Consider the following 26,462-nt stretch of genomic DNA (forward strand, 5'->3'; position numbering starts at 1 on the left):
CCTTTCTTCTAGGGACAAGGATTCTCTCAGGCTGCAAATCGGGCCGGAGAAGGAGTTTGCGCTGTGTCAGACCCCCAGCCCCCAGGAGGCTGCCCCGAGCCCCGAGGTCGGCCCTGGAGTGAGCCTTGAGCACTGTTAGGTTGCCCCTCTACCCCCCAATAATCCGTTTTTTGGTTGTTTTTTTTTTTTTTGACATTTTTGACTTTTCTTTGTTCGCCAATAATTACACGCTGTCGCATGAACGTGCAGGTCGTTTGGGCCAGAATCTCACAGGCACAGAAGCCCGGGTTGCAGCGGCCCCTCGGAGGGCCGCGTCAGGCTGCATGCGGGAGACAGGGCAGAGCGGGCTGCAGGCCCCCCCCCTCCCCGGGCAGGAGCCCCGAGGCACCCTGCCCCTGCAGCTCGGCCCGCCCCTCTGCAAAGGTGTGAGTTTGGGGACCTTGCTGGGCACCAAGTGTAAGTCCCAGCATGACGGAAAGTTCTGGTGGGTCTGCGGGGAGAGTCCCGCAGGCCAGGCCAGGCCCTCCCGGACCTCCCCGTCCATCACCGCCGGGTCACCTGACCCTGCCCCAGCACCACTGGAAGCCGCGCCCGAACAAAAATGAGCGGGAGACGGCGCTGGCAACAGGCCGTGCACCACTGGGGCACAGCACACCCGCCGGCCGGCACGGGCCCGGGCGCAGCCGTGATGGCTCTGCCCAGAACTGGGCGGGAAGCGGGAAAGACCCAGAACCACGTTTGACCTGGACATGCCGCGGCCAGAGACGCACGGTGGCCTTCCGGACTCTGATACCTTTCAGTCATTTTTCTTTCTTTGTTTTTTAAAGAACTACAGAGCCTGGTGAGCTCCCGTGGAGTGTTCGATACGCCAAAAACAGCAACAAGTCTCACGGTGGAGATGTTACTGGCACCCGCTCGAGCAAACCGATGGGCAGCAGGAGGACAGTGCAGGACAGCGTGGACAGTGCTATTTTTTTAAATGTCTAAATGTGCCGGGGCTGGAGCAATAGCACAGCGGGGAGGGCGTTTGCCTTGCACGTGGCCGACCCGGGTTCGATTCCCAGCATCCCATAGGGTCCCCTGAGCACCGCCAGGGGTAATTCCTGAGTGCAGAGCCAGGAGTGACCCCTGTGCATGGCCGGGTGTGACCCAAAAAACAAACAAAAAAATGTTTAAATGTGCCTTCCAGCTTTTTTTTTTTTAATTGAATCACCGTGAGATACAGTTACAAAGTTGTTCAGGACTGGGTGCCAGGGCCAGGGTGCTCCAACACCCGGCCACACTTCCCGCCACCAGAGCCCCCAGTTCACCTCCAGCTGTCACCCCCCCGCACCCCCTCCCCCAGTCGGCCTCTATCATGGCAGGCACTCTGTCTCTCTGTCTCTGTCTCTGTCTCTGTGTCTCTCCCTGCCTCTCTCCCCTCCCTCTCTTGTTATGTCCCGGGAAGGGAGTTTCGCTCACACACTGGCCAGACCAGACGCGAGGGTGCAAACGCAAGGCCCCTTTGTGGCCAGCTCGAGCCAGGGTCCGAGTCTCATCCAACGCAGTGGGGTCTTGACGAGGACCCCGACTCCGACTTCTGAGCAGCTTATAGGGTTTGGTCGCACAACAGCATTTTTTCTAGGAACTGGCGATGTTTCCAGTTCTGGTCCCATGACTCCAGGGCCGACACCGCTTCCAGTTCTTGGTCCCTGTCCGGCCCTCCCCGCCTGGCCGGGCGCCACTCGACAGGCTGTGCCCCAGGCTCGGTCATCTGCCCCGTGACACTGTCTCCTGAAGGCGGGGCTTTCTGATGGGGGGCCGGGACTCAGGCCTGCTGAGTCCTGGCCTTAGGTGGAGCTGTCGTGGCCCCGCTTCAGCCTCACACTCTGTCTCTGCCTTTCCCTCTCTCTGTCTCTCTCTGCCTCTCTGGGTGTCTCTCCGTCTCTGTCTCCAGGTCGCTCTGTCTCTCCGTGTCTGTCTCTCTCTGTCTTTTTGTCTCTCTCTCGCTCCTTCACTCTGTTTCTCTGTCTCTGTCTCTGTCTCTGTGCCTGTCTGTCTCTGTGTCTCTGTCTCTCTGCATGTCTCTGTCTCTGTGTCTCTGTATGTCTCTATCTGTGTCTGTGTCTCTGTGGCACCCAGGCCTTCGCCATGCAGGAAGGAGGCCCCGGGACCCCCAGCCCGAGGGCCCCACTACTCCGGGACCACCTGCTTCTTTCCCTCCTTCGTGGGGGCCACAGGCCCGCCTGTGAGCTTCAGGCTCTGGAGAGTGAAGGTGTGATAGGTCTTGGGCTCTCCTAGCAGTGCTCAGGGGCCCTGCGGTGCAGGGCTCGGGGCCGGGGCTTCACGCACTCACGGCAAGTGCTCGGCCATGAGCCGCATCCCCGGGCCCCGACCAAAGACACTTCGAGGTGGACCTTAAAGACTGTGCCGGGACCCCAGAGGCCTGAGGGCGCGTCCCCGCCCGTGCCGAGGCCCTCAGGAGGCTCTGGACGCCCTGGGGACAGCCCCTCGCCCGGCCCGAGAGCGCTAGGGCAAAGGAACCGTCCTTTGTCCTTCCCAGGCCAGAGTTTGCTCCTCGAGCACAGGGCTGGGGGTCTCGGGCAGGAGGGGCCCGGCCTGTGACGCCCCCGAGGGGCGGAGAGGCGTCCAGAGCGCGGCCACAGCCCCTCCCGAGGACGCGGCCACCTTGCCGCCCACCAGAGCCTCCTGCCCTGCGCCCGGGGGCCACCGCCCGCTGCTTCCCAGTTCCCGTCCCCCGTCCCCCGTGACAAAGACCCTGCCCGGGGGATGGTCTGGGGGAGGCGGGTCCCCCCCACCCTGATGGCCCCAGCGCTGCAGAGCCGTGAGGAGGCCCTGGGCACGGCTGGGTGTGGCCAGGCCCCAGCCCTGCAGCAGCCGATGGACCCTGGACTTGGTACACGGCTGCTCCTGGCGCCCGGGCGGGGCTGCTGCAGGAAGCGCCTCCCCCGCCCGAGTGGCCCTGGGCAGCCCCGGCCTGTGGCCTCCTCCTCGCTTCCTCCTTCTCAGCCTCACGGCCCCCCGGGGAACGACGACGCTGGAAGAGCTTGGGGGGGCCCTGGGGGCGGGAATGGGGGGTATGCAGGGGTGCGCTGTGTGGAGTAAGCCGGGTGGGTGCAGATCAGCCTCTGGTCTCCCGACCTCCCGCCCTCCTTCTCGGTGACTCACCCCCACCCCGCACCGCCTGGCGCGGCGCCCAGACTGTAGCGGGAAACTGCACCGAGAAGCCGCGCGGGCGAGGAGCGAGCGCCAGGCAGTGGTGGGGGAGGGGGGACTCTTCCTTCTAGATACGCTCCCTGGGGGCGCCCGAGGCTCTCCCGGAGCCTGGTCTGGCGTGAGCAGCGAGACGGGCATCTCCATGGGGTCACTCGGCCGCTGGCGTCTCCCGTGGGGCTGCGGCAGCTCAGGGGCGGGCAGCCCGGCTCTGTCCCTGCACCGCGTCCCCTCCCCCGCGGGGCCCCGCAGCAGCCGTGGGGCGGGGGTGGGGGGGGTCGCCCGCACAGCCCGAGTAAAACCATCTGGGCCAAGTTGGAAAGGGCCGTTGCGCAGACCAGGCGGCTCAGCCTGCAGCGCTGATGGCCGGGAGCGGGGAGCCCGGCTCCTGCCACAGCCACGGGGCGCAGCACACAGCAGGGCACAGAGTGCGTGTGTGCGTGTGTGTGCGTGTGTGCGTGTGTGCATGTGTGTGTGTGTGTGTTGTGTGTGAGGCAGGGGGACTGTGGGCATCAGTCGGGCTTGGGGCTGTGAGTGCATGTATGTTCATGTGTGTGTGGGTGTGTGTCCGGACTATTGCATGTGGGGGGTGTTGTGAACACCAATGGGGTGTGAGGTGTGCAGCGGTGTGCATGCATGTGTTTGTGTGTGGGCAGGCTGTGAGGATCAAGCATGGGCGTGCGGCTCTGTGAGCGTGTGTGTGACTATGTGTGTCTGTGTGCACAAGCCCGTGTGTGAGTGTGAGTGTGTGTGTCTGTGTGTGTGTAGCAACTGTGTGTGTGGCGGCTGTGTGAGTGCGTGTGTCTGAGTGTGAGTGTCTGTGTGTCTGTGTGTGTGGCGGCTGTGTGAGTGCGGGTGTCTGAGTGTGTGTCTGAGTGAGTGTGTGTGTGTCTGTGCAGTGTGTGTGTGTCGGCTGTGTGAGTGTGTGTCTGAGTGTGAGTGTATGTGTGTCTATGTGTGTGGTGGCTGTGTGAGTGCATGTGTCTGAGTGTGAGTGTATGTGTGTCTGTGTGTGTGTGGCAGCTGTGTGAATGCGGGTGTCTGAGTGTGTGTCTGTGTGTCTGAGTATGTGTGTGTGTGTGGTGGCTGTGTGAGTGCGGGTGTCTGAGTGTGTGTCTGTGTGTGTGTGTGGTGGCTGTGTGAGTGTGGGTGTCTGAGTGTGTGTCTGTGTGTGTGTGTGTGGTGGCTGTGTGAGTGTGGGTGTCTGAGTGTGTGTGAGTGTATGTGTGTCTGTGTGTGTCAGCTGTGTGAGTGCGGGTGTCTGAGTGTGTGTCTGTGTGAGCGCGTGTCTGAGTGTGAGTGTATGTGTGTCTGTGTGTGTGTGTGTCGGCTGTGTGAGTGCGGGTGTCTGAGTGTGTGTCTGTGTGAGTGTGTATGTGTGTGTGTGTGTGTGTGTGTGTGGCAGCTGTGTGAGTGTTGGGTCCCGCCAAGCCTGCCCGGGCAGGGCGGGTGGGTCTGAGACGCTCGCGTGAGGGGGGCCTTGGCCATCAGACTCGGGGTACAAAGTGCTCCTGAGCCCGAGCTGGGAGCTTCCTGGCGCCTGCACCTCCCTGCGGGCGCCGTGTCCCTGGGCGCTGTGGCCGGCGCTGCCCTCCCTGACCCCTGGGCTGGGGGGTGTGACCGGTCCCCTCCCCGGCCGCGGGAGGGTGGGGCGGGGAGGGATCCTGCGGGCGGTGGGCGGGCCGGGGGCGTGGAAAGCCCCCCCTGCCGGGCCTCTGCCACGCCGGGCCGGGTGCCACTGGGCCCCAAGGCTTGAGCAAACAGGGGCCGGGCCGGGCCGGGCCGGGCCGCAATGATTAACAGCAGGAAGCGGACGCAGAGGCGCGGCCGCTTGGGCCGGGGACAGCTCCCGGCAGTGGCTCTCTGGACGACCTCGCAGGGAGGCGGCCTGGGGCAGCGTGAATGCGGCGGGCGGGCGGGCGGAGGCCGGCGGCTCCCGCGGGGCCCGTGAGGTGCGAGCGCCCGCCCGCGGCGGGGCCATGGGCCTGTGGAAGCGGGGGCTGTTCGCCGCGGCTCTGGCCTCGGCCCTGCTCTGCGTCCTGGTCTACGAGCACCGGCTGCGGGAGGAGAGACACTTCCTGCAGGCCTCCCTGGCCAACGCCTCCCTCCTCGCCGACGTCTGCCGGCAGGTCCTCGGGGGGAGGGTGTTTGCCCCCTCGGACAACGCCCTGCGGACCCCGCCGGGCGCCCCGGTCTGCCCCGAGTACGTGGCCCGCGGGCACTACCTGACGCGGGCGCTGTCGGCCGAGGAGGCCGCCTTCCCACTGGCCTTCATCCTCACCGTGCACAAGGACTTCGGCACCTTCGAGCGGCTCTTCCGCGCCGTGTACATGCCGCAGAACGTCTACTGCGTGCACGTGGACGAGAGGGCGGCCCCCGCGTACAAGGCGGCCGTGGCCCGCCTGCTGCGCTGCTTCCCCAACGCCTTCCTGGCCTCGCGCGCCGAGTCGGTCGTGTACGGCGGCTACTCGCGGCTGCAGGCCGACGTCAACTGCCTGCGGGACCTGGCGGGCTCGGCCGTGCGCTGGCGGTACGTGCTCAACACCTGCGGCCAGGACTTCCCGCTGAAGACCAACCTGGAGATCGTGCGGCACCTGAAGGCCTTTCGCGGCCGCAACATCACCCCCGGGGTGCTGCCGCCCGCCCACGCCGTGGGCAGGACCAAGTTCGTGCACCGGGAGCAGCTGGGCCCGGGCTCGGCCTCGGTGATCAGGACGGAGGCCCGGAAGACGCCCCCGCCCCACAACCTCACCATCTACTTCGGCTCCGCCTACGTGGCCCTGACGCGGGAGTTCGTCAGCTTCGTCCTCGGGGACCCGCGCGCCCGGGACCTGCTGCTCTGGTCCCGGGACACGTACAGCCCCGACGAGCACTTCTGGGTGACGCTCAACCGCATCCCAGGTACGCCCTGCCCGCTCCATCCTGCCAGGAGGTGCCCGTGGGCTGCTCTGTCCCCGCACGGGGCGGTGCCGTGGGACGGTGGCGCTCTCCTGACTCTGACCGTCCCTCGAAGGCGGGAGGAGTCCGGCACACGCAGCAGAGCCGCCCCGCCACCCTGGCCCTCTTGGTGTTGGCCTGGGGTTTGGGCCACACCCGGCGATGCGCAGGGCTGACTCCCAGCTCTGTGCTCAGGAATCACTCCTGGTGGTGCTCGGGGGACCCCAGGGGGTGCCGGGGGTCCAGCCTGGGTCAGCCGTGTGCCAGGTGGACGCCCTCCCCGCCGTGCTGCCGCTGAAGGAGCCGTCTCTGCCCTCTCAAAGGCCCCGGGGAGGGGGGGGAGACGCGTCCTTCCTGCCGAGCCCAGGGTGCGGGCGAATGAGCCTCGTCAGCGAGTGCTCCCCTGGAGGGAGCCCCCGGCCACGGCTGCTCAGGGCGCCTGCACCCACACCCTCACGCTGCAGCCAGGCGTCAGCGCGTTTCTGGGTGCCCTCGCGGGATCGTAGGCCAGCGCCCCCGGCCCTGTGCCGGGGGGGGGTCTCACTCCCCCGTCTGTGCTCCGAGTCTCCGAGCAATTCCCTGGACTCGGCTTGTTTCCAGTGTCCGGTTCAGCTCGGCTCAGTTCAGAGTGAGAACGCGTGTGGTGTCCGAGGGAAGGGGTGGGGCGGGGAGGCCGGGCACTCGCCGCCTGGGGCTCGGCCTCGCCTGGGCGCACGGCAGTCACCTGCGGCTAGGGGGGCGTGAGCCGGCCCGGGGCCACCTGCAGGGGGTCCGGGAGGCCCGAGCGGGACCCCCTGAGAGCTCCGTGCTGGGGCTGGTGTCCCGAGTCGGCTGGACAGAGCCTCGGCCCCTGCGAGCGGCGGCAGGCCTTGGTGTCCCCCGCCGAGTGGACCCCAGGACGGTCTGTCCGTGCCGCCTGGGGGGGGCGGGGCGTCCCCAGGACTGACCCGCAGCTGCAGGCAGGACGTGAGGCCCTCGTCCGGGTGGGCGTGACCACGGGGAATGTGGACTTCAGGGGGGGGTGCAGGCACCCGGGGGCAGGCCGCGGGATGCGCCACCAGCTGGAGCCCGAGTGCCGGAGTCTCGTGCTCGTGCTGTGACGGAGTTTGCTGCTCGGGGACGCTGGGAGCGTCCTCAGGCGGAAGCGCGGGAGGTTCAGTGACGCCCGCATGGACCATGTGGACCCGGCCGTGGCCTGAACCCAGCCCAGGGCAGGGGTTCCCAGCATCACTTTTGTTCTTTTGTTTTGGGTCACCCGGCGATGCTCAGGGGTGACTCCCGGCTCTGCACTCAGGAATTACTCCTGGCGGTGCTCGGGGGACCCCATGGGATGCTGGGAATCGAACCCGGGCCGAGTGTGTGCAGCAGGGTTAATCGGGGTTGGCCGTGATAGCAGGGGGAGACGGAGGAGGGCGGAGGAGGGCGGAGGAGCATCTCCGCCAGGTGCTGTGCCGGGTTCCCCCGGGGGCGGCCGGGCCTCAGTTCCCGGGAGTCCGCGCCTGGCTCTGCGTTAGGGCCTGTGGACACTCGCCTCTCGTCGCTTCAGTGGCCCCGTCCCCCTTCCCGCCCGGTGCCAGCTCCGCGCGGGCCCTTGTGTCCCGACTGATCCATTCGTCGCTGCCCCTCCCAGAAGGGGCCCTGGGACACCCCCCGCCTCTCGGCCCCCTGCTGTGTGCCCCTTCCCCCACAGCCCGGGCGGAGGTTTAGACCAGCAGCACCCGGATAGGCATCTCCTACACCAGGAGCACTGGCCTGAGAGTCCACTAGGATCAGAATCGCAGTTGCGACACTCCCCATGTCACTTCTGGTCGTGACTGCAGAACAAAAGAAAAGGAAAGGGGACCAGAGAGACGGGACAGTGGGCCTGGCGGCTGCCACCCTGGGTCCGGGCCCCGGCGCCCCACACGAGCACTGAGCCTGAGCACCACCAGATGCGGCTCCGACACCCCCCCAATAAAGCAGAACAAAGAGAGGCAGAAGCTCAGAGGCCGCCAGCCTGGTTTGGCTATAAAGGACCGTGACAAATGAGAGCAATTTCAGTCTTAATCTGGAGAGAGAGGCCAGCCCTGCCGTGACGGCCAGGGCCAGGGGAGGGGGGCGGGGAGGGCTGCGGGCGCGAGGCCTCGGGCGCGAGGCCCCACCCCCCCTACACCTTTCAGGGAACAGTCCAGTGCCTCGTCTGGGCCAAGCACGGACCCCCAGGGGGCAGCGTGGGGCCGGGCAGCCCCACCCCAGGTCTCCCGGAGACCCTTGGACCCGTCTGCAGCTGGGAGGAGTCGGGCTGGGGAGGCGGAAGGTGCAGATGCGGGGCTGGACGGCCGCAGGGAAGCCCTCCCGGCCGCCCCCCAGCGACAGTCAGCAGAGCGGTCAGCACAGTGGTCAGCGTGCTCTGAAGGCCTCGGCCCCTGCCTCGGGGCTGGGGGAGGGGTAAGGGGCTGTGTGCTGTCTGGGCAGCCGGGGCAGGTGGGCCCTCGCGTGTGTGTGTGTGTATGTGTGTGCATGTGTGTGTGCGTGTGTGGGTGCATGTGTGCACGTGTGTGTCTGTATGTGTATCTGTGCGTCTGTGCATGCATGTGTGTATGTGCGTGTCTGTGTCTGTGTTTCTTTGTGTGCGTGCATGTGTGGGTATGCGTATGTGCGCGCATGTGTCTATGTGTGTGTCTGTGTGTGTGTTTGTGTGTCTGTGTGCGTGCATGTGTGTGTGCATGTGTGTGTGTGCACATGTGTGTCTGTGTGTGTCTGTGTGTGCGAGCAGCCCCGAGGTGGGTCAGCTGAAGGTCGTCTGGGCTGGGCCTCCCCTCACCACGGCCACGGGCACGTCTGTCCTGGGGCCGGTGTTCGGGTGGGTGGTGGGTGGGGACACAGGATTGCTCCTTTCGGAGATGGCGGGCGGGAGCCACACGGGCAGGGTTGGCCCTGGCGGTGCTCGGGGCCAGTGCTCGGGCCATGTGGCACCGGCCTCAGCCCGGGCTCAGCTGCCTCGCACCTGCCCTCGGTCCCCGGGCTGTTCCCACGTGGAACTTCAGGTTCGAGCTTCGCCTGCCGGGAGGGGCAGACGGGCCGGCCTCGTGGCCCCGTGGGAGCGTTGGGGGAGCGAGAGGCCAGATGCCCACGGGCGGCCGAGCCCCGCCCGGGGGTGGAGCTGTCGGAAAGCACAAACAGGTCTGCGGGTTCGAGGCCGAAAGCTACAGGTGAGTCTCTGAAGGGGGCGACAAGCTGCAGGTCCCCGCCCGGGTGAGACCTGGACTCCGCGGCATCATCTCATTTAAACCCCGGGACTCCCAGCGGTGTGCTCGCCCCTCCCTTCGGGCTGCCCCCAGCCCTGCTCCCCCTCCTCTCCCTGGGACGGAGCGTGCCCTGCCGGCCCTCCCGCCACAGCGGGCTCACCGCTGCCTGAGGTGGCAGCCAGCCCAGGAGCCCTGGGTGGGCCTCGGTCTGAGTCTGCAGAACGGGCGGCGCGACCTCAAGCAGGGGCCGTCCTGAGGAAGCTGCAACCTTGGTGACGTTCTCCTTCCACACACGACCTGGAGTGGGTGCGCAAGCATGTGTGTGAGGAGGTGAGTGTGTGTGTGCATGTATGAGTGTGTATGTGTGTGAGTGTGTGAGAGTGTTTATGTGTGTGTGAGTGTGAGTGTGTGTATGAGTGTGAGTGTTTGTATGAGTGTGTGTATGTGTGTGAGGAGTCTGTGAGTGTGTGTATGTGTGTGTGAGTGTGTATGTGTATGTGTGTGTATATGAGTGTGTGTATATGAGAGTGTGTATGTGTGTGAGGAGTCTGTGAGTCTGTGTGTATGTGTATGTGTGTGCATGTATGAGTGTGTGTATGTGTGTTTATGTGTGTGTATGAGTGTGAGTGTGTGTATGAGCGTGTGTATGTGTGTGTGAGGAGTCTGTGAGTGTGTGTATGTGTGTATGTATGTGTGTACATGTATGAGAGTGTGTGTATGTATGTGTGTGAGTGTGAGTGTGTATGTGTGTGTATATGAGTGTGAGTGTGTGTATGTGTGTGAGGAGTCTGAGTGTGTGTATGTGTGTGTGAGTGTGTGAGTGTTTATGTGTGTGAGTGTGTGTATGTGTGTGTGAGGAGTCTGTGAGTCTGTGAGTGTGTGTGTATGTGTGTGTGTGAGAGTGTGAGTGTGAGAGTGTGTAGAGGGTTTTGCCCACACCCAGCGGTGCTTGGGGCTGGCTCTTGGCTCTGGGTCACTCCTGGTGTGGCTCAGGGGACCGTGGCCGCTGCCCGGGGTCGGCTGCGTGTGAGGCAAGTGCGTCAACCCTGCGCTGTTCGACGGTGATTTGTGTGTAGGCGTGTTCGCAGCGTGTGGGGGCTTCTGGGGGTTTCGGGACTGGCCTGCGCTTACCGGAGCTGAAGACCCGCTGGTGGCTGCGTGGCAGGGCGGGAGGAGCACTTCCCTGCGGGCTCGCCGAGGGGCGAGGCAGGGTCAGGCGGGGCCGGCGCTGAGCCGGTGGCAGGGACGTGGCCCCCAGTCTGTGCTGACGTGGGTCCTGTCCCTGTTCCCCTGAGCCCACTCGGGCCCTCGGGAAGGGGGGGCAGGGCCGAGTGTCCTGCTTCTCGGGGTGCGTCTGGGGGCTCGTGTTCCGGCTCCAGCTCTTCTGCTGCGCCCCCCCCCCCCGACCCCCGAGGTTTGATTGAAGCACCGTTGCCGTTGCCGCTAGAACCAGCCTGTGGCCGCAGTGGCGTCCCGTGACGGGGCGGGGCCGGCACACGGCCACAGGCGCCCTGCCTGGGTTCCCAGGGCCCGGCTGAAGAGTCTTCCCTGGGGGCTCCTGACCGTGTCTGGGGGCGCAGAGCAGGAGGAAGCCCCGCCCACCCACGGCTGATACAATGTTTCCCGCCCACCCACGGCTGATACAATGTTTCCTGCGGTGAAACAGAAGGCGCCTTCCCGCGGTCACGATCAGCCTGGCCCTGAGGGAGGGGGCAGGGGGAGGTGCCTGCCCCACAGACACAGGCCTGGCCCTGCACCACGCCCGCCTCTCTCCCCCTCCCTCCCCCCTCCTACTCCCTCCCCCTCCCTCCCCCCTCTCCCTCCCTCTCTCTCTCTTGCTTGCTCGCTCTCTCACTCTGTCTCTCCTCTCGATCTCGGTCTCTCCCTCCCTCTCTCCCCCTCCCTCCCTTCCCCCTCCCTCCCTCCCTCCCTCTCTCTCTCCCTCTCCCTCCCTCCCTCTCTCTCTCCCTCTCCCTCTCTCTCTCTCTCTCTCTCTTCTCTCTATCTCGGTCTCTGTCTCCCTCCCTCTCTCTCCCTCCCTGCTCCTGCCCTCCCCTGGCTCCCTCCCTCTCTCTGACTCCTCCCCTCTCTCATCTCCCTGTTGCTCACCCCTTCACCTCTCCCTCAGTCTGTGTTTGCATTTGGGGAGGGATTTTGGCTCCGCCCGCTGGCGCCTGGGGGCTCTGATTCTTCCATGTGTGCTCAGGAGTGCTCCCTGGCAGTGCTCAGGACCCCCTGTGCAGAGGCCCGGCCCCTGCCCTGTTTCTGAACTGGGAACTGCCCCTTCGCCCCTCGGGGTATTCCTGGCTGGGGGCCCAGGCCCGGCGACACGGCTCCCACGTGGACCCCCGTGTGTTTGGCGCTCGGGGCCGAGCCCGTGACAGAGACCCGCCCGGCGTGGGCTGACCAGTCCGCCCGCGGCTGACTCGGGGGCGCTGAGCTTTCCCGCCGCAGAGCAGCTTTCAGGGGGGAGGGGCACCGGGGTGCGGGGGTGGGGGCAGCGCCTCCTGCTGGCAGCTCAGGGGCTCTGCAGGCGCCTCACTCCCGGCCACCCCGTGTCTCACGTCTCGCACCCACTGCTGCCCCCCCGCCCCCCATGTCGCCTTCTCCCCCGGCTCCTCGCCAACTCCCCGCAGCTGGGGGTCTCTGCTCCTGAGAGAACCCCCCCGGCCGGGCACTTCAGGGGCACCCTTGGCGCCACCCCGGGCTTCCTCCTGCTCTGCACCAGGGTTCACTCCTGCCGGGCTCAGGTCGAACCCAGGTGGGCCGTGTGCAAGGCCAGCACCTCCCTGCAGGGAGTGTTTTGGTTTGGGATTTTTTGGGGGGGCGGGGGGTCACACCTGGTGATGATCAGGGGTGACTCCGGGCTCTGCACTCAGGAATTCCTCCTGGCAGTGCTCGGGGGACCCTATGGAATGCCGGGGATTGAACCCGGGTCGGCCGCGTGCCAGACACACGCCCTCGCCGCTGTGCTATGGCTCCGGCCCCTTGGGGTTTTGGCAGAATGGGTCACCTTCCGCCTCAGAGGAATCTGGGCCTGAGCCCCTTGAGAGACTCGGGTCCCGTGGTGGTCCCTGGCCGGAGGCGGGGCTAGGGTGTGGGGGTCCCGAGGCCGGCTGGACCCTGACGCTCAGGAGGGGGGGAGGGCAGCCAGGCCCGGGCCCGCTCACGAGGAGGAACCGGCCTGACGGCAGTCTCCGGAGCTGTGGAATCTGCGGGTTGGTTTCTGGCTCTTCTGCGCTCAGAGGAAAAGTTTTCTGCTTTTTTTTTTCTAAAGAAGAAAGCTGTGAGCAGACGTGACCTTTCCCCAACAAAGGGATTATCTTTTTTAGGCTGGAGAAGTAGGACAACGGGCAGGTACTTGCCTTGCACGTGGGCTTACCCGGGTTCGATCCCTGGCATCACAGAGAGTCCCCGGAGCAGCGCCAGGAGTCAGCCCTGAGCACTGCCAGGAACAGTCCCTGAGCACAGAGCCAAGAGCAAGTCCCGAGTACCGGTGTGTGCGTGTGTGTGTGTGAGAGAGAGAGAGAGAGAGATTTTATTTTTATAAATGTATTTAGACCCATGTCTTTGAAAATAAACCTTCCTTTCCCGAGGCAGCCACCGTGCTCTCTCACAGCCGAGTGGCTTAGCGGGAAGCGGGCCCGGAGGCCGCTGAGGAGAGAGGAGAGGGTTTGGCTCTGCCCGGTGGTTCTCGAGTCCTGTTCCCGAGACGTCGGCAACAGGTCTCTGCGCCCGCACGGCCGGGAGGGCCCCTCGGAAACGGGGCGTCTCGGGGAGGTGTGCGCCCCCGGCCTGCCGTCCCGCCCCGTCCCACGGAGGGACCCGGCTCGCCTGCCGGTGGGACGTGGAGCTTCCGGAACGAGGCCCCGGGCTCCCGCATGTAACCCTGGGCCCGTCTCATCCTGCAGTGCTCCTTGGCAGTGATTGTCTTTTGCGGTGATTCATCCCTCATTGTCGAGGCCCGGGTCTCGGCCTGTGGCCATCCCTTCCCCCCCGCCCCTCCCGGCCTGCTGGGACCCTGACCTTTGGCGAGTGTTTCCTGGGCGTCGGCCAGACCCCCGGCCGCCTCCCGCCCCGCGGCCCAGTCTCCCCGCTCGGACACTGCGTGTGGACTGCGGTGTCGGGCCCCGCCGCAGACACGGCCGCTGAGCAGCGGGCGCCTGTGGGGCCCTGGGAGAGGCGCCTCCCCGAGCGCCCGGTCGGGAGGGAGCTGATGTTTGTGCCGAGCTGTGTCACCGTGACGGGGCCCAGGGCAGCTCGGCCGGGTGCAGCGGCTGCCTCTCCGCCTCCCGGTCACTGTCGTGTAAAGGGAGCAGCAGAGCCTCCGTCCAGCGTCGCCCGCCCAGAGTGAGCCCTGACCACACGGCAGCCGCCTCCCGGGGAGAGGCCAGCTGGCGCCCGCCTGGTCCCAGCTCCCCGGGGGGCGTCTCCCCTGCTGCTGGGGGCGTCTCCGGCCTGAGCCCGCCCAGCGCCGCAGGCCTGGCCCTTCCCCAGTGGACGGTGGCGCCTGCGGGAGTGGGAGCCCGCGGCCCCCGCAGTGGCCAGAGGGGTGACGTTGGCATCACCCTGCAGCTGACAGAGGGGTCGGTGACCATGGGCAGCACAGCTGCGGGGCGCGTGCGTGCGGCCAGAGTGGCCAGAGCAGGTGACCGCAGGGAAAGGCTGCGGGGACGCGCTCAGTGACCTCCCGCCGGCGTCTCCCGGCCGCACAGCTGGACCCCTCCTAAGCTGTGGCCGCGGTGTCCAGCTGGCCGGCGAGACCCGTGCCACCCAGGCCTGGCTGGGCTTGGGAGCCGCGTCGCCCGCCCTGCAGGACGGTCCCCCGGGCGTCCAGGGGCCTCCCCGCCGTGCTCGGTGCGGGCAGAGCCCCTCACCCCCGAGGGAGCTCCTGGTGCCCGCCCGCTCCGGGCCTGGCCTCGGTCTCTGTGGGACCCCTGGGTGCCGCGCGACCTGCTGTGGGGTGACAGGGACCCGAACCCCCACGTCCGCACCCCGGCTGCCGCTCAGCCCCTCCGTGCACACACTGACCCCGGCTCCTCTCGGCGGGCCCTGGTCCTGCAGGGGGGCGTGAGGAAGAGCGAGGGGGTGCTGGGTCCCCTCCCCGGGGGCGGGAACCCCCCTGCAGGACCCCGCATGCTGCCCCTGTGGGGAGATCCGTGTGCAGGGGTGCAGGGTCGGGGTGTTGGCTTGCGGCTGCTCCGGGGGCCCGAGGGTGACCAAGAGGCCGGGGCGGAGGCCTCAGCGAACCCGATCCTGGTCTGGTGGCGTGGTGGACCCGATAGAGGCTCCATCCAGGACCCGTTGTCTTGATTGTCATCACCCTTATTGTTTCAGTTTTTTCCATGTTTTGGTTTTTGGACCTCCGCTGGGGGCTGCTCCTCGCACAGTGCTCATTCAGGGCGGGCAGGGCCCCGGGTTCCGACGTCAGGCAGCGGGAAACCGTCTGTGCATCAGGGGAAACGTGCCTTGCATGTCCATCCGGAGCCTTGCCGGGAGCTCGTATGTCTCGAGTCCGTTACTCCCTCTGGCCCCGCGGCCTGGGCAGAGTCGGGAGGTCCCAGGCCGGGCTTGAGGTCGGGGCACGGGGGTCCCTGGGTACCGGGGCGCAGCCCCCGGGAGAGGCCGGGCAGGGAGTGCCTCGGTGAGGGCGTTCCCCCTCAGGCCTGGGGGTCCCCGACGGCCTGGCCATGCCCTCCCAGGGCCGCCCGCGTTTCCAGGAGACGCTGCTGCGAGCGTGATGTCCCCCGGGCCGCCCGGCGCCTCTGCTCCCCCTCGCGCCGGGAGCAACGCCAGCTGGTGCCCGCCCGGGCGCTCCGACACACCACGCGTGGCCACAGCGATGCCGCGTGCCCTGGGAGCCGCACTCACGCGTGTCCCGCCCGCTGTGCTCGCACACGCGCCCCCATGGGCCCCGCCTGACCCCCGGGGGGCCGCCCTGCTCAGGGGCGGCTGCACCCTCCCCCTCCCCAGGACGTGCCCCCGGGGGCCCGTGTGCCGGGCCCGGGGCTCTGGCTTCCCTCTGGGACCCACGCGGCTCACAGGAGGAGCAGCTGGTTCCCGAGACGTCCCCCGAGTGGCAGCAGGACTCTGAGGGCGCGGGGACGAGCCCCTGCCTGCCAGGCCGGGCCCCAGGGCGGGTGGGAAGGCCCCCCCCACCATCGCCTGAGGTGACGCCAGGGGTCTGTGTGGGAAACGCTGCCGGAGGCCGCAGGGGTCCGGAGACCACCCCCACTGGGGTGACCCCCACCCCACCGAGCACTGAGCACTGAGCAGGGCATAGTGGGAGAAGGCGGCCGCCAGGCCTCTGCCTTGCGTGCCGAGCTCCGGGCTTCTCTGCCCTGCCCCGTCCCTGAGTCGGGGGGGGGGGGCTGGAGCCCCTCCAAGGGGCCGCCAGGGGCTCATGGGTCCCTCGGGGCTGTCCAGGAGGCGACCGTTGGCCCAGAGTGGCTGGCAGGCTGGTGCCTCCAGCCTCAGCCTCGGAGGCCGCGGGTCTGATTTCAGCCGAGGGCAGTGCTGGCTGGGGGGGCAGGGGGGCGGGAGCTGCTGTTTCCTCCGGGCCTGGCCCCGCCTCCTTCCCCCGGGGACGCGGCCCTCGGGACGGCGCGGTGGCCTCGGGGAGCTGACGGCAGGTGAGGGGCCGGCAGGAAGGGCGGGCCGGGCCGGGCCTAGCGGCAGGAAAGGCTCAGCACCGAGCCCAGCCCACCGCGTCCCTGCGCTGACCCCGAGACAGGAGCCGGGAACAAAAGACGCGCCGGGGCGGGGCGGGCGGGCGGGCGTGAGCCGTCAGTCACCTGCTCGGGCGCGGGCGGGCGGGGCCTGTGGCCTGGGGACCTGCCGAGTGGAGCGGGGCTGATGCCGCCCGGCGGCCCCCGGCCCGAGGCATGCCCGCGGCCCTGCGCTGCCTGTTTGCCGCCTCCGTGTGCTGCGCCGTCCTGCTCGTCGCCTTCTTCGCCCTCGGCCCGTCGGCGGGGGGCCGAGGCTCGCCCCGGCTCAACGCCTCGGAGGCCGCGCTCCTGGCGCAGGTGTGCAGGGGCCTCCCCGACGGCAGCCCGCCCTCCCTGTGGGGCCGGCGGCTGGCGCCCCCCGAGCAGGCCCCCTGCCCCGAGCGCCTGGCCCGCGGGCACTACATCACGGCCCCGCTGTCCCCGGAGGAGGCCGCCTTCCCGCTGGCCTACGCCATGGTCATCCACAAGGACTTCGGCACCTTCGAGCGGCTCTTCCGCGCCGTGTACATGCCGCAGAACGTCTACTGCGTGCACGTGGACGAGAAGGCGGCCCCCGAGTACAAGGCGGCCGTGGCCCGCCTGCTGCGCTGCTTCCCCAACGCCTTCCTGGCCTCGCGCGCGGAGCCCGTCGTGTACGGCGGCATCTCGCGGCTGCTGGCCGACGTGCACTGCCTGCGGGACCTGGCGGGCTCGGCCGTGCGCTGGCGGTACGTGCTCAACACCTGCGGCCAGGACTTCCCGCTGAAGACCAACCGCGAGATCGTGCGGTACCTGAAGGGGCTGAGGGGCCGCAACGTCACCCCCGGGGTGCTGCCGCCCGCCCACGCCGTGGGCAGGACCAAGTTCGTGCACCGGGAGCACCTGGGCAAGGAGCTGTCGTACGTGATCCGGACGGCGGCCCGCAAGGCGCCCCCGCCCCACAACCTCACCATCTACTTCGGCTCCGCCTACGTGGCCCTTTCCAGAGAGTTCTCCGAGTTCGTCCTCCGCGACCCGCGGGCCGAGGACCTGCTGCTCTGGTCCAAGGACACCTTCAGCCCCGACGAGCACTTCTGGGTGACGCTCAACCGCATCCCAGGTACGTGGGCGCCGTCGAGGGGTGCCTGCGGCCGGCTCGCGGGAGTGAGGACGGGCGGCGACCCGGGGGGCCGGGGCCAGGCCAGGCCTCTCCACAGCCCGCTCCGGGCGCAGGCTGCGCGCTCCCGCCTGCCCTGGGCCTCCTTCCCAGGGGGCTCCTGCCCGCCCAGCCCCGAGAAACCGAGAAACCGTGTCTGAGTGGAGGAGGGAAGGAGAAGTGTGCGAGGGAAGGACGCCAGAACGAGGGCGTGGGCAGGGGAGAGGCAGGGGGAGCGTGAGTGAGAGGGTGAGTGTGCGAAGGGTGAGTGTGTGGGGGGTGAAATGGTGTGTGAGCCTGTGTAACTGTGTGTGTGTATGAGTGAATGATAGTGTGTGTGTGAGTCTCTGAGTGAATGTGAGGGTGAGTGTGTGTGTGAGTTGAGTGTGCGTGTGAATGTGAGAGGATGTATGTGTGCGAGTGTATGAATGTGAATGTGAGTATGTGTATGTGAGTGTGAGTGTGTAAGAGTGTGTATCTGAGAGTGTGTGAGTATGTGTGTGTGAGTGCGTGTGTGAGTGCATGTATCTGAGTGTCTGGGTGTGAGTGTGTCTGAGTACGTGTGTGTTGTGTGTGGACCCTGGGACGAGGCAGAGCCTGGAGAGAGGTGTGTGTGCATGTTTGTGAGTGTGAGTGCATGTGTCTGAGTGTGTTGTGCATGTGTGTGTCTGATTGTGTGTATGTGAGTGTGTTTCTGTGTGAGTGTGTGTGTGAGTGTGTGTCTGCGTGTGTGAGTGTGAGTGTGTGGCCATGCAGCTTTCCCCGGGCGCCAGGCCGAGCTGCAGAGAGCCCAGATGGTTTGGTCACTGCCCCCACACGTCACATGTGGAGTTTTTATTATTCGTTTCCCAAGTGCCTTGTGTCGGACCCATGGCGAGTCTCAGTCTCTTTCTCTCCTCAAACCGCTGCTTCCTCTGCTGCTGACACGCCCAGGCTCCGAAGGGCAGAAAGCGCCATTAGGGCTTCTCGAGGAAGCGGCTGCCCTGGGCGGGCGTCATCCCAGGAAGCATCCCCGCTCCACTGGCGGGGGGAGCCGTCTGCGCCGTCTCTGGGCGAGGGGCTGAGGGGCCGCACCCCAGCAGCCCCCACGGCGGCTGTCCCTGGGGCGGGAGGCGGCCTCCTGCTGGCGTCCAGCTGCCGCTGTCCCCGCCCCCGTCTCACGGTCCCTCAGGACCTGTGAAAGCCGCTGAGAGCGACAGGGGGACCGAGAGCCCCTTCCCCGGCCTGTCGGCCTGTCCAGGGCCCAGCGGCTCAGAGGGGCAGGCGGAGCTGCCCTGTGGGACGGCCTCCACAGCCCCTGGGAGGGCCCTGAGACAGGGGCCTGGGGCCTGGGCCGAGGGGCGAGGGCGGGTGTGGGCCCTTGGGGCGGGGCAGGGGGCGAGCTGGGCCCCTGTCTCCTTGGCTTTGGCCCCCTCCTTGGCCCGGGCAACTCCCCCTTCCCAGCCAGCTCTCCGCCCACCCCCCACCCCCCGCAGGGCTGGCCTGGCTCTCACCTGCCTCAGGCCAGCTGGTGCCCAGGAGCAGGACCAGGGCAGGGACAGAGCCGCAGGTGCCCAAGGGAGGGGCCCCAGGTGCTGCCCTGCCGACCCGCACACCCCTCCCCTCCCTCCTCCCATGAGGCCTGTCCCCTGGGACCCCATGTGTGGGGGTGGAGGGGAGATGCTGTGTTGCCTTAGCCCGGGGACCGCAGAGACGACCAGGCCCTGCGCGGAGGGACCCCAGAGCCAACCCCGCCCGCCCTCAGCTGTCTCCTGGGCCCCAGGGGACGCGGGTCCTGCCCTCCTGGGCCCATCCTGAGCCCGGGCTCTCTGCTCTCGCCGCCTGCCCGTCTGGGCTGGGTGGGTTTGGGGAACTCGGTGCCAGGGCTGGAGCCGGCTGCGGCAGGAGAGCCCGGGCTGCCCGCCGCCCTCTGTGCCACCCCCAGCCTCCCCCGTCCCCGCCCTGCTGCCCACTCGGCCCAGCCCATCGGAAGCGACACGGGATGGCCTTTCCTCAGCTCTAAAAATAGCACTTCCGAAGGCGGTTTATTTTGCTTTCTTTGACTTTTATTTGTGTGCGCACATGGGGGGGCGGGGCACTCAGCCGGGAGAAGGCTCAGCTCGGCCGGGGCTCACACTCCAGCCCGGGGTCAACCGTCCCTGGGGCCCCTCACCAGGGCCCCAGCCACAGACCGGGACTGGGACCCCAGGAGAGTCCAGCTCCTCCGCCCACGTCCTGCTCAGGCACACACACACACACACACACACACACACACATACACGGACACACAGGTACGGGCACGTGGACGCATACACACGCACTCACAGATGCACACGCACACACACACAAACGTGCACATATGTACATACACACCTATGCACACTGACACAGATACAAACACATTCTGATACACGCAGGCACACACACTAACACGCAGACACACAGGTCCACATGCATAGACACACGTACACTCACACACGCGCACTCACACATGCACACACACTCACACACGCACATACATACACGCACACATCACAGACGCGCACACGCATGCACACATAGGCACTTACACACCACACACACACACACACACACACACACACACACACACACACTCCTTCGCCCACCCCCGCCCCCTGGCGTCGCCTCCTTCTGGGGGTTTGTTCTGGCTCGAGGCCGGGCAGCCTCAGCCCTGCGGCACACAAGTGGCCCTGGGCCGGCTCTTACGGCCTGTCGGTGTCTCGGTGGCGTCCGTGTGCCCCTCTCAGGGCTCGGCCTGGACTCAGCGGGCCCCGGGGCCATCCTCGGGCGCCCTTCTGGGTGCTGGGAGGGTGCTGCCACCCCACCGTGTCCCGGCACGCTCCTGTGGGCGCCCCGAGTCTCAGCACCCAGCGCTGTCTGTCTGCGGCACGTGGGGCGACCAGGGAGCCGGGCTCGTCTGTCTGTCTGTCTGTCTGTCTGTCTGTCTGTCTGTCTGCAGCGCGGGGGCAGGGGGGCAGCAGTGAGCCGGGCTCCTCTGTCTGTCTGTCTGTCTGTCTGTCTGCAGCGCGGGGGCGGGGGGGGGGGGGCAGCAGTGAGCCGGGCTCCTCTGTCTGTCTGTCTGTCTGTGCCCGCAGGGGCAGGCAGGGGCTCTGGGCCGGGCACTGTCCCCTCAGGCCTACTGAAGCCAGCAGCCTGGAGGGGCCGGACATGGGGCCCCTGGCGGGAGCCACCCCCTCCCCCGTCTCCCTGTCCCGTCCAGGGTGGGCGTGTGTGTGTGCGTGTGTGTGCATGTGCGTGCGCGTGTGTGTGCGCGTGCGTGCGCGTGTGTGTGTGCGTGTGTGTATGTGTGTGCGTATGTGTGTGTGTGTGTGTGCATGTGTGGCTGCTGGCGTGAACAGCAATCGCCCCGGCAGCCACGTGTGAGGGAGAGAAAACCTCCCGGCCGCGTCTCCCGCCTTCTTTCAGAAATCTGGGCCAGGTGATTAAGGAGCACTGCTTGCGGGGTCACTAAGTAGCACTTTCACAGCTTAAACATACACGGTACCACTTTTACCACGCAATGTACGAACAGTCACATATATGACATGTATGTACAGTATGTTAAATTATTTTAATAAACTAAACAAGCTGTTACATTATTTTTTAAAACTGAGGCTGGGCCTGGAGCGATAGGAGAGCGGGGAGGGCGCTGGCCTTGCAGGTGGCTGATCCGGGTTCGAGCCCCACCTGGAGAGATCCCAGCATGCAGAGCCGGCGGAGAGCCCTGAGCACGGGGGGGGGGGGGGGGGGAGTGGGAGGGCCCAAAACAGGAAACAGGAGCGTGGATAGATCAGGGTCACACCCCGCCCTGGGGGGCCGGGACACTCCTGGGGGGCTGTTTTTGAGGCCACGTGGCTCCTGCGTGTGCCCCAGCAGGTGTGAGTGTCCCCCCCTCCCCCCCGTCCGACCCAGCCCAGCCCAGACGCCCGGGAGGGGTTTGCTTGAAGACAGAGACAGGCTGTGGCGAGGGCGGCCGGCAGCGCCAGGCTCAGGGCTCCCTCAGCTCTGTCCAGTTGCGCTGGCCCAGCCCCGGCCTGACCCCCTGCCCGCGGCCGCCCAGGGGCAGCTGGGGAGGCTCGGCTGGGCCTTCGCTCGGCCTCTCGAGCTGCTGGGCCGCATTTCCCGGCGCAGAACTGGCCTCACCCCCCCAGGCAGGAAACGGTGGCGTGCACTCGGGGAGCCGGGGCAGTGCCCGGTGGGGTGCCCTGCCGTCCCGCCCTGGGCATCCTCCCCCATCCCCTGGGCGTCCTCCCCCATCCATCCCCTGGGCATCCTTCCCCATCCCCGGGGTCTCGCAGCCTCCACCTGGAATTCTGGGAATTCTGGGACCCGAGCTGCCGCCTCCAGCTGGGCGGGGAGTGGCCGCGGGAGCTGGTCCCGTTGCAGCGCCCCCTGCCGGTGCTGGGCCTCTTGTCCCCGGGCCTCGGGCACGCGGGGTCCTGCCCGCTGCAGCCCAGAGGCGACTCCTGGCAGAGTGCTCCCGAGACGGCGGGCGGGCGGTGGTGGGAACCAATCCCGGCCTCCGTGTGCAGAGCACGAGTCCAGCCCCGACCTCTCGGGATCCCTGGGGTCCCCCAGACACCCGGGCGCCCACCCTGAGGGGTCTTGGCTGCTCTGTCGTGGGCGGCCCCGGGCTGGCCCCTTGCCGCGGGGAGCACTTGCAGGCGGAGGGGAGGGGGGACGAGCCCACGGGGCGGGCGGCCCCCCGTGCGCCTGGCTGGAGCAGCGGCAGGTGCCGAGGGGCCCGCAGGAGCAGGGGAGCTCGGCAGCCTTCACCTCCTCTCAGGAAACACTCGTCTCCCCGGCCAGTAGCCGCTGGTTTGGCTCCTTCCTGATGAGTAGGGCTGGGGGTCAAGCCTAGGCCCCCCAGCAGGAGGCAAGAACAGCCCGAGGCCGACATTCGCTGGGCCTCCCCGTAGTAAGGAAGCTCAGGTGTGTGGCCAGCATTTGTCCTGCATGTGTGTGTGTGCAGTGTGTGCACATGTATGCACATGTGTATGTGTGTACGTGTATGTGTACATGTGCACGTGTGTGAATGCACATGTATATGCATGTGTGTGCACTGTGTATATGTATGTGTGTGCATGCACAGGTGTGCACAGGTATGTATGCGCATGTGTGTTCATGCATGTGTATATGTGCATGTGTGCATGCATGTGTATATCTGTATGTGTGCACATGTGTATATACATGGTTGCACGTGTATATGTATGCATGTGTGTATGCATATGTGTACAAGTGTGCGCACACGTGTGTATGTGTGCATGCATATGTGTGCACATGTGCATGTGTGCACGTGTGTGCATAGGTGTATGCACATTTATGCATGTGTGTGCATGCACATGTGTATATGTGTGCATGTGCATGGTTTGTGTGCACATGTGTATGTGTGTATGTGCATGTGTGCACATGTGTGTATGGATGTGCACCTGTGTGTGCACATGTGTGTATGTGCGTGTGCGTGTGTATGCACGTGTGTGTGGGGGGAGTCCCACGTGACTGCAAAGCGTCCCCACTCGCCCCTCCCCCGGTTCAGGGCTCCTCCTCTGGAAATCTGCGTGATAAACCACTTCCTTGGCAGCTGGGGCAGCCCCGGCAGCGGGCACGCCCACCCTTGCAGACAGCGCCCTCGGCTCCTGGGAGACAGAGCGAGCACTGTCGGGGCTGTGGCATCCCACGAGGCCTGCAGGCCGTCTCGGTCTCACATCCGGCCTCTGCCTCCGGGGAGAGGGAGCCCTCGTCTTTGCACGAGGCGTGGGAAAGGAGGGGTGAGGAGGGCGAGCAGGGCCGAGGGACAGCGCAATGGGCACAGCCCCCGTCCCCGCGCCCGCCCAGCGCGTGTGCTGGCCCTGACCCCGGGAGAGAGGCCTGGGCACAGGCGGGCGCGGCCCTGCCACGAGTGACCGAGACCAAACTGCTGGGCTCACTCTGAGCTGTTTGCAGAGGGGCGGGGGAGACTGAGCAGGCCCTCGCTGGCTCCGCCCACCCGGTCACCCCGACCACACAGACCCCCAGCACCGCCGGCACGGCCCAACCCCACCCCAACCAAACAGAAGACTCGGGCGGGAGACGGGCGGGAGACGGGCCGGCCCTGCGCTCCCCTGTCCTGGCTCGCTGCCCGCTTAGGCTCGGGGCCGTCACGGCGTCGCCTGTGTTCCACCCCGGGCTCCCAAGCCTCCCCTCCTGCTGACCGGGGCGTCCACTCCTGCCACCCCCGCCCCGCCCTCGAGCTGCCGAGGACGGGACACGAGTCACACCGGCCCCGGGACAGTCTCGGGCTGGCACAGGCTGGGGGGGTCAGCGGGCGTGTCCGGGCTGTGGCATGCACGCCCTGTTTCTCGGCCCTCAGTGCTCAGCTGCAGCCGTGCTGTGAGTTGGAGACGGAGCTCTTTGTCCTGGGGGGGCCCGGGGTGGGGGGCACAGCGTCCACCTCCCCACGGCCCCCACTGCCAGCGGTCACTGCGCACCCGCCCAGGTCCCGCCCACGTCCCCCCCTACCCAGCTCAGCCTCCGGGCAACGCCCGTGTGCAGGGGGGCGGCCCCAGACGCTGGCCTGGCACTGGCCCTGGGGCGCCTGACCCCCTGCTGGGCGTGCAGGCGGGCCCCGGGCCCGGCGCCCAGGGCGCTGACTGACTTCCTGTGTCTTGCTGCTCCTGCCCAGGTTTGGGGCTGGCCACCAGGGCCCGCAGTGGAGTGGCGGAGGGGGGGTGGAGGGAGGGAGGGTGTGGCCGACGCCTCTTGGGCCCGCGGGGTGAGCAGGAGAGCGGCCAGGGCCACAGCGCCCAGCTGCCCAGTGCCCGGGGGCACCGGGCAAGCCGCCCCGCCCTCTGGCCGCTGTCTGAGGTTCGTGGCCCCAGGACGTGCTGTCCCCACTGCCCAGCCAGTGTGGCCCCCCGGAGCCGGCTCCAGGCTCAGGTGAAGACAGACACGCCCAGCCATGCCCCCGCCCCCGCCCCTGTGCCCCTCCCCCAGCAACAGGCCAGTAGGAGCCGCTCAGGCCAGGCCAGCCCAGCCCCACCTCCCGCACCTGTGCAGCCAGCCCCCAGCTCCGGCCCTGTCCTGCTGTCTGTCCTGCTGTCTGTCCGGGGAGGGGCGGGCGAGGACCCCCCCCCCCCCCCGTCTGCCCTGGCAGGCCCCGGGAGGTCTCAGCAGGGAGAACACTCTCCTCTCTCATGCGTGGGAGACACCCGGGGCCTCAGCTCACTGACACGTGGAAGGTCGGGCACTTTCCGGGAAGGGCCGTGGGGGCCACGGGTCCCTGAGAAAGGACAAACCCGGCACCGATGCCTGCAGGGCGGGGACGTGGGAATGTCCCCAGGCAGGACGGACGAGGGTGGGGATGGGGTGGGGAATGTCTGCACCGTCCCAAAGCCCCGGGGCCGCCGGTGACTCGCGGGGCCCTGTCAGGTGGTCTCAGGCCAGCCGGCCCTGGTCCTCCTGCCCCCCCTCCAGCTGCTGTGAGCCTGGGGGCACTTGCTACTGGCCCTGCTGACCTGCACTGACCCCCCCCCAGCCCAGCCGAGGGGAGCTGCCCCCGCAACGCCCTGAGCACTGCCACCTGAGCACTGCCACCGGCTGGCCTGGAACAGGCACAGCTGGAGCCCGCAGGGGTGCTGAGGGGCGTCTGCTCAGAGCTGCCCCCCACCCCCCACCCCCGAGTGCCGTACCCCCCCAGGGCAGGCCCAGCCCGTCAGAATCCTCTCGAACCCGGTGAGCGCGGCTGTTAGAGCGTAGCATGCTTTGGGCCTCCCCGCCGGTCCTGCTGGTGCTCTGCTGCTCCTGGCCCGGTGCTCAGGGGGAAGCGCCCTCCTGCCACACAGCCTGGCCGGGGCCCTTTCAGCAGCCCCCGGGGGCCGCGTGGGGCACCCGGAACTCACTTGGCGGCGGCGGTCGCCTCGATGTGCCCTCGCGGGCGCTCAGCCCCTCCGGAAGCCCGCGAGACCCGCCCGCCCGCCCGCCCTCCCGGCCCCTCCTCCCGCCCTCGACCCCCTCCGGCCCACGTCGCCGGGAGGTGAGCAGGCGGCGGGCGGCGCCCGGGAAAGCAGCGCCCGGGGCAGGGGAGCGGCCGACGTAACGGCGGCTCCGCCACTGGCGTCTCGTATGCAAATAGGGCCGGGCCGGGCCGGGGCCGGGGCGCGGCGCCCGCTCAGTCGCTCCCAGGCGGGGGAGCAGCCGCGGCCACCGCAGCCCCAGGGCGCAGGGAGGAGCAGCCGCCCGCCCGGGATGGGCCTGCTGCCCGCCCGCTCAGGCACCGCGGGGCTCGGCCGGGGGGAGGATGAACTTCTGGAGGAGCTACTTTCTGGGCTTCTCCCTGCTCAGCGGGGTCCTGCTGCTGGCGCTGTACAGCGGCCGCCTGAGCCCGCCCAAGACCTACCGGCGGCTCAATGAGTCCGGCCCGGGGTCCTCCCGGGAGCTGGCCTGCCACCGCGCCCTGGCCGGCCAGCCCGTGTTCTCCTGGGGCTGGACAGCGGCCTCGCCCCCGAGCAGCGACTCCTGTGAGGACTACCTGGCCCGCGGGCACTACATCACGGCCCCGCTGTCCCCGGAGGAGGCCGCCTTCCCGCTGGCCTACGTCATGGTCATCCACAAGGACTTCGGCACCTTCGAGCGGCTCTTCCGCGCCGTGTACATGCCGCAGAACGTCTACTGCGTGCACGTGGACGAGAAGGCGGCCCCCGCGTACAAGGCGGCCGTGGCCCGCCTGCTGCGCTGCTTCCCCAACGCCTTCCTGGCCTCGCGCGCCGAGTCGGTCGTGTACGGCGGCTACTCGCGGCTGCAGGCCGACGTCAACTGCCTGCGGGACCTGGCGGGCTCGGCCGTGCGCTGGCGGTACGTGCTCAACACCTGCGGCCAGGACTTCCCGCTGAAGACCAACCTGGAGATCGTGCGGCACCTGAAGGCCTTTCGCGGCCGCAACATCACCCCCGGGGTGCTGCCGCCCGCCCACGCCGTGGGCAGGACCAAGTTCGTGCACCAGGAGCTCCGGGGCCGAGCGGGGTCCTCCGTGAGAAGGACGGACACGCTCAAGGCCCCGCCCCCCCACGGCATGACCATCTACTTCGGCACGGCCTACGTGGCCCTGACTCGCGGCTTCGTGGACTTCGTGCTCCACGACCCGCGGGCTGTGGACCTGCTGCAGTGGTCCCGGGACACGTACAGCCCCGACGAGCACTTCTGGGTGACGCTCAACCGCATTCCCGGTAGGTCTGTCTCCCGGGCCCGAGAGCGGGGCCCGGCCCGGCC

General features: G+C 67.6%; 1 protein-coding gene across 3 annotated transcripts in view; it reads left to right on the forward strand.

The window, feature by feature from the left end:
- Window positions 1-5,096: 5,096 nt before the first annotated feature.
- The window catches only part of GCNT2 (glucosaminyl (N-acetyl) transferase 2 (I blood group)), a 32,390-nt gene continuing 11,024 nt past the window's right edge, over window positions 5,097-26,462 (forward strand). The window contains exon 1 of one of the 3 annotated variants that reach the window (XM_055128945.1): window positions 5,097-6,114. In XM_055128945.1, coding sequence (XP_054984920.1) covers window positions 5,193-6,114 — 922 coding nt within the window. In that variant the 5' untranslated portion in view covers window positions 5,097-5,192. Of the gene's footprint in view, window positions 6,115-16,198; window positions 17,184-25,229; window positions 26,420-26,462 lie in introns of those variants that run through there. The other 2 variants (XM_055128944.1, XM_004618838.2) reach the window with 2 other exon arrangements.

The sequence above is a fragment of the Sorex araneus genome, chromosome 2 (assembly GCF_027595985.1).
Source record: "Sorex araneus isolate mSorAra2 chromosome 2, mSorAra2.pri, whole genome shotgun sequence".
Lineage (NCBI taxonomy): Eukaryota > Metazoa > Chordata > Mammalia > Eulipotyphla > Soricidae > Sorex > Sorex araneus.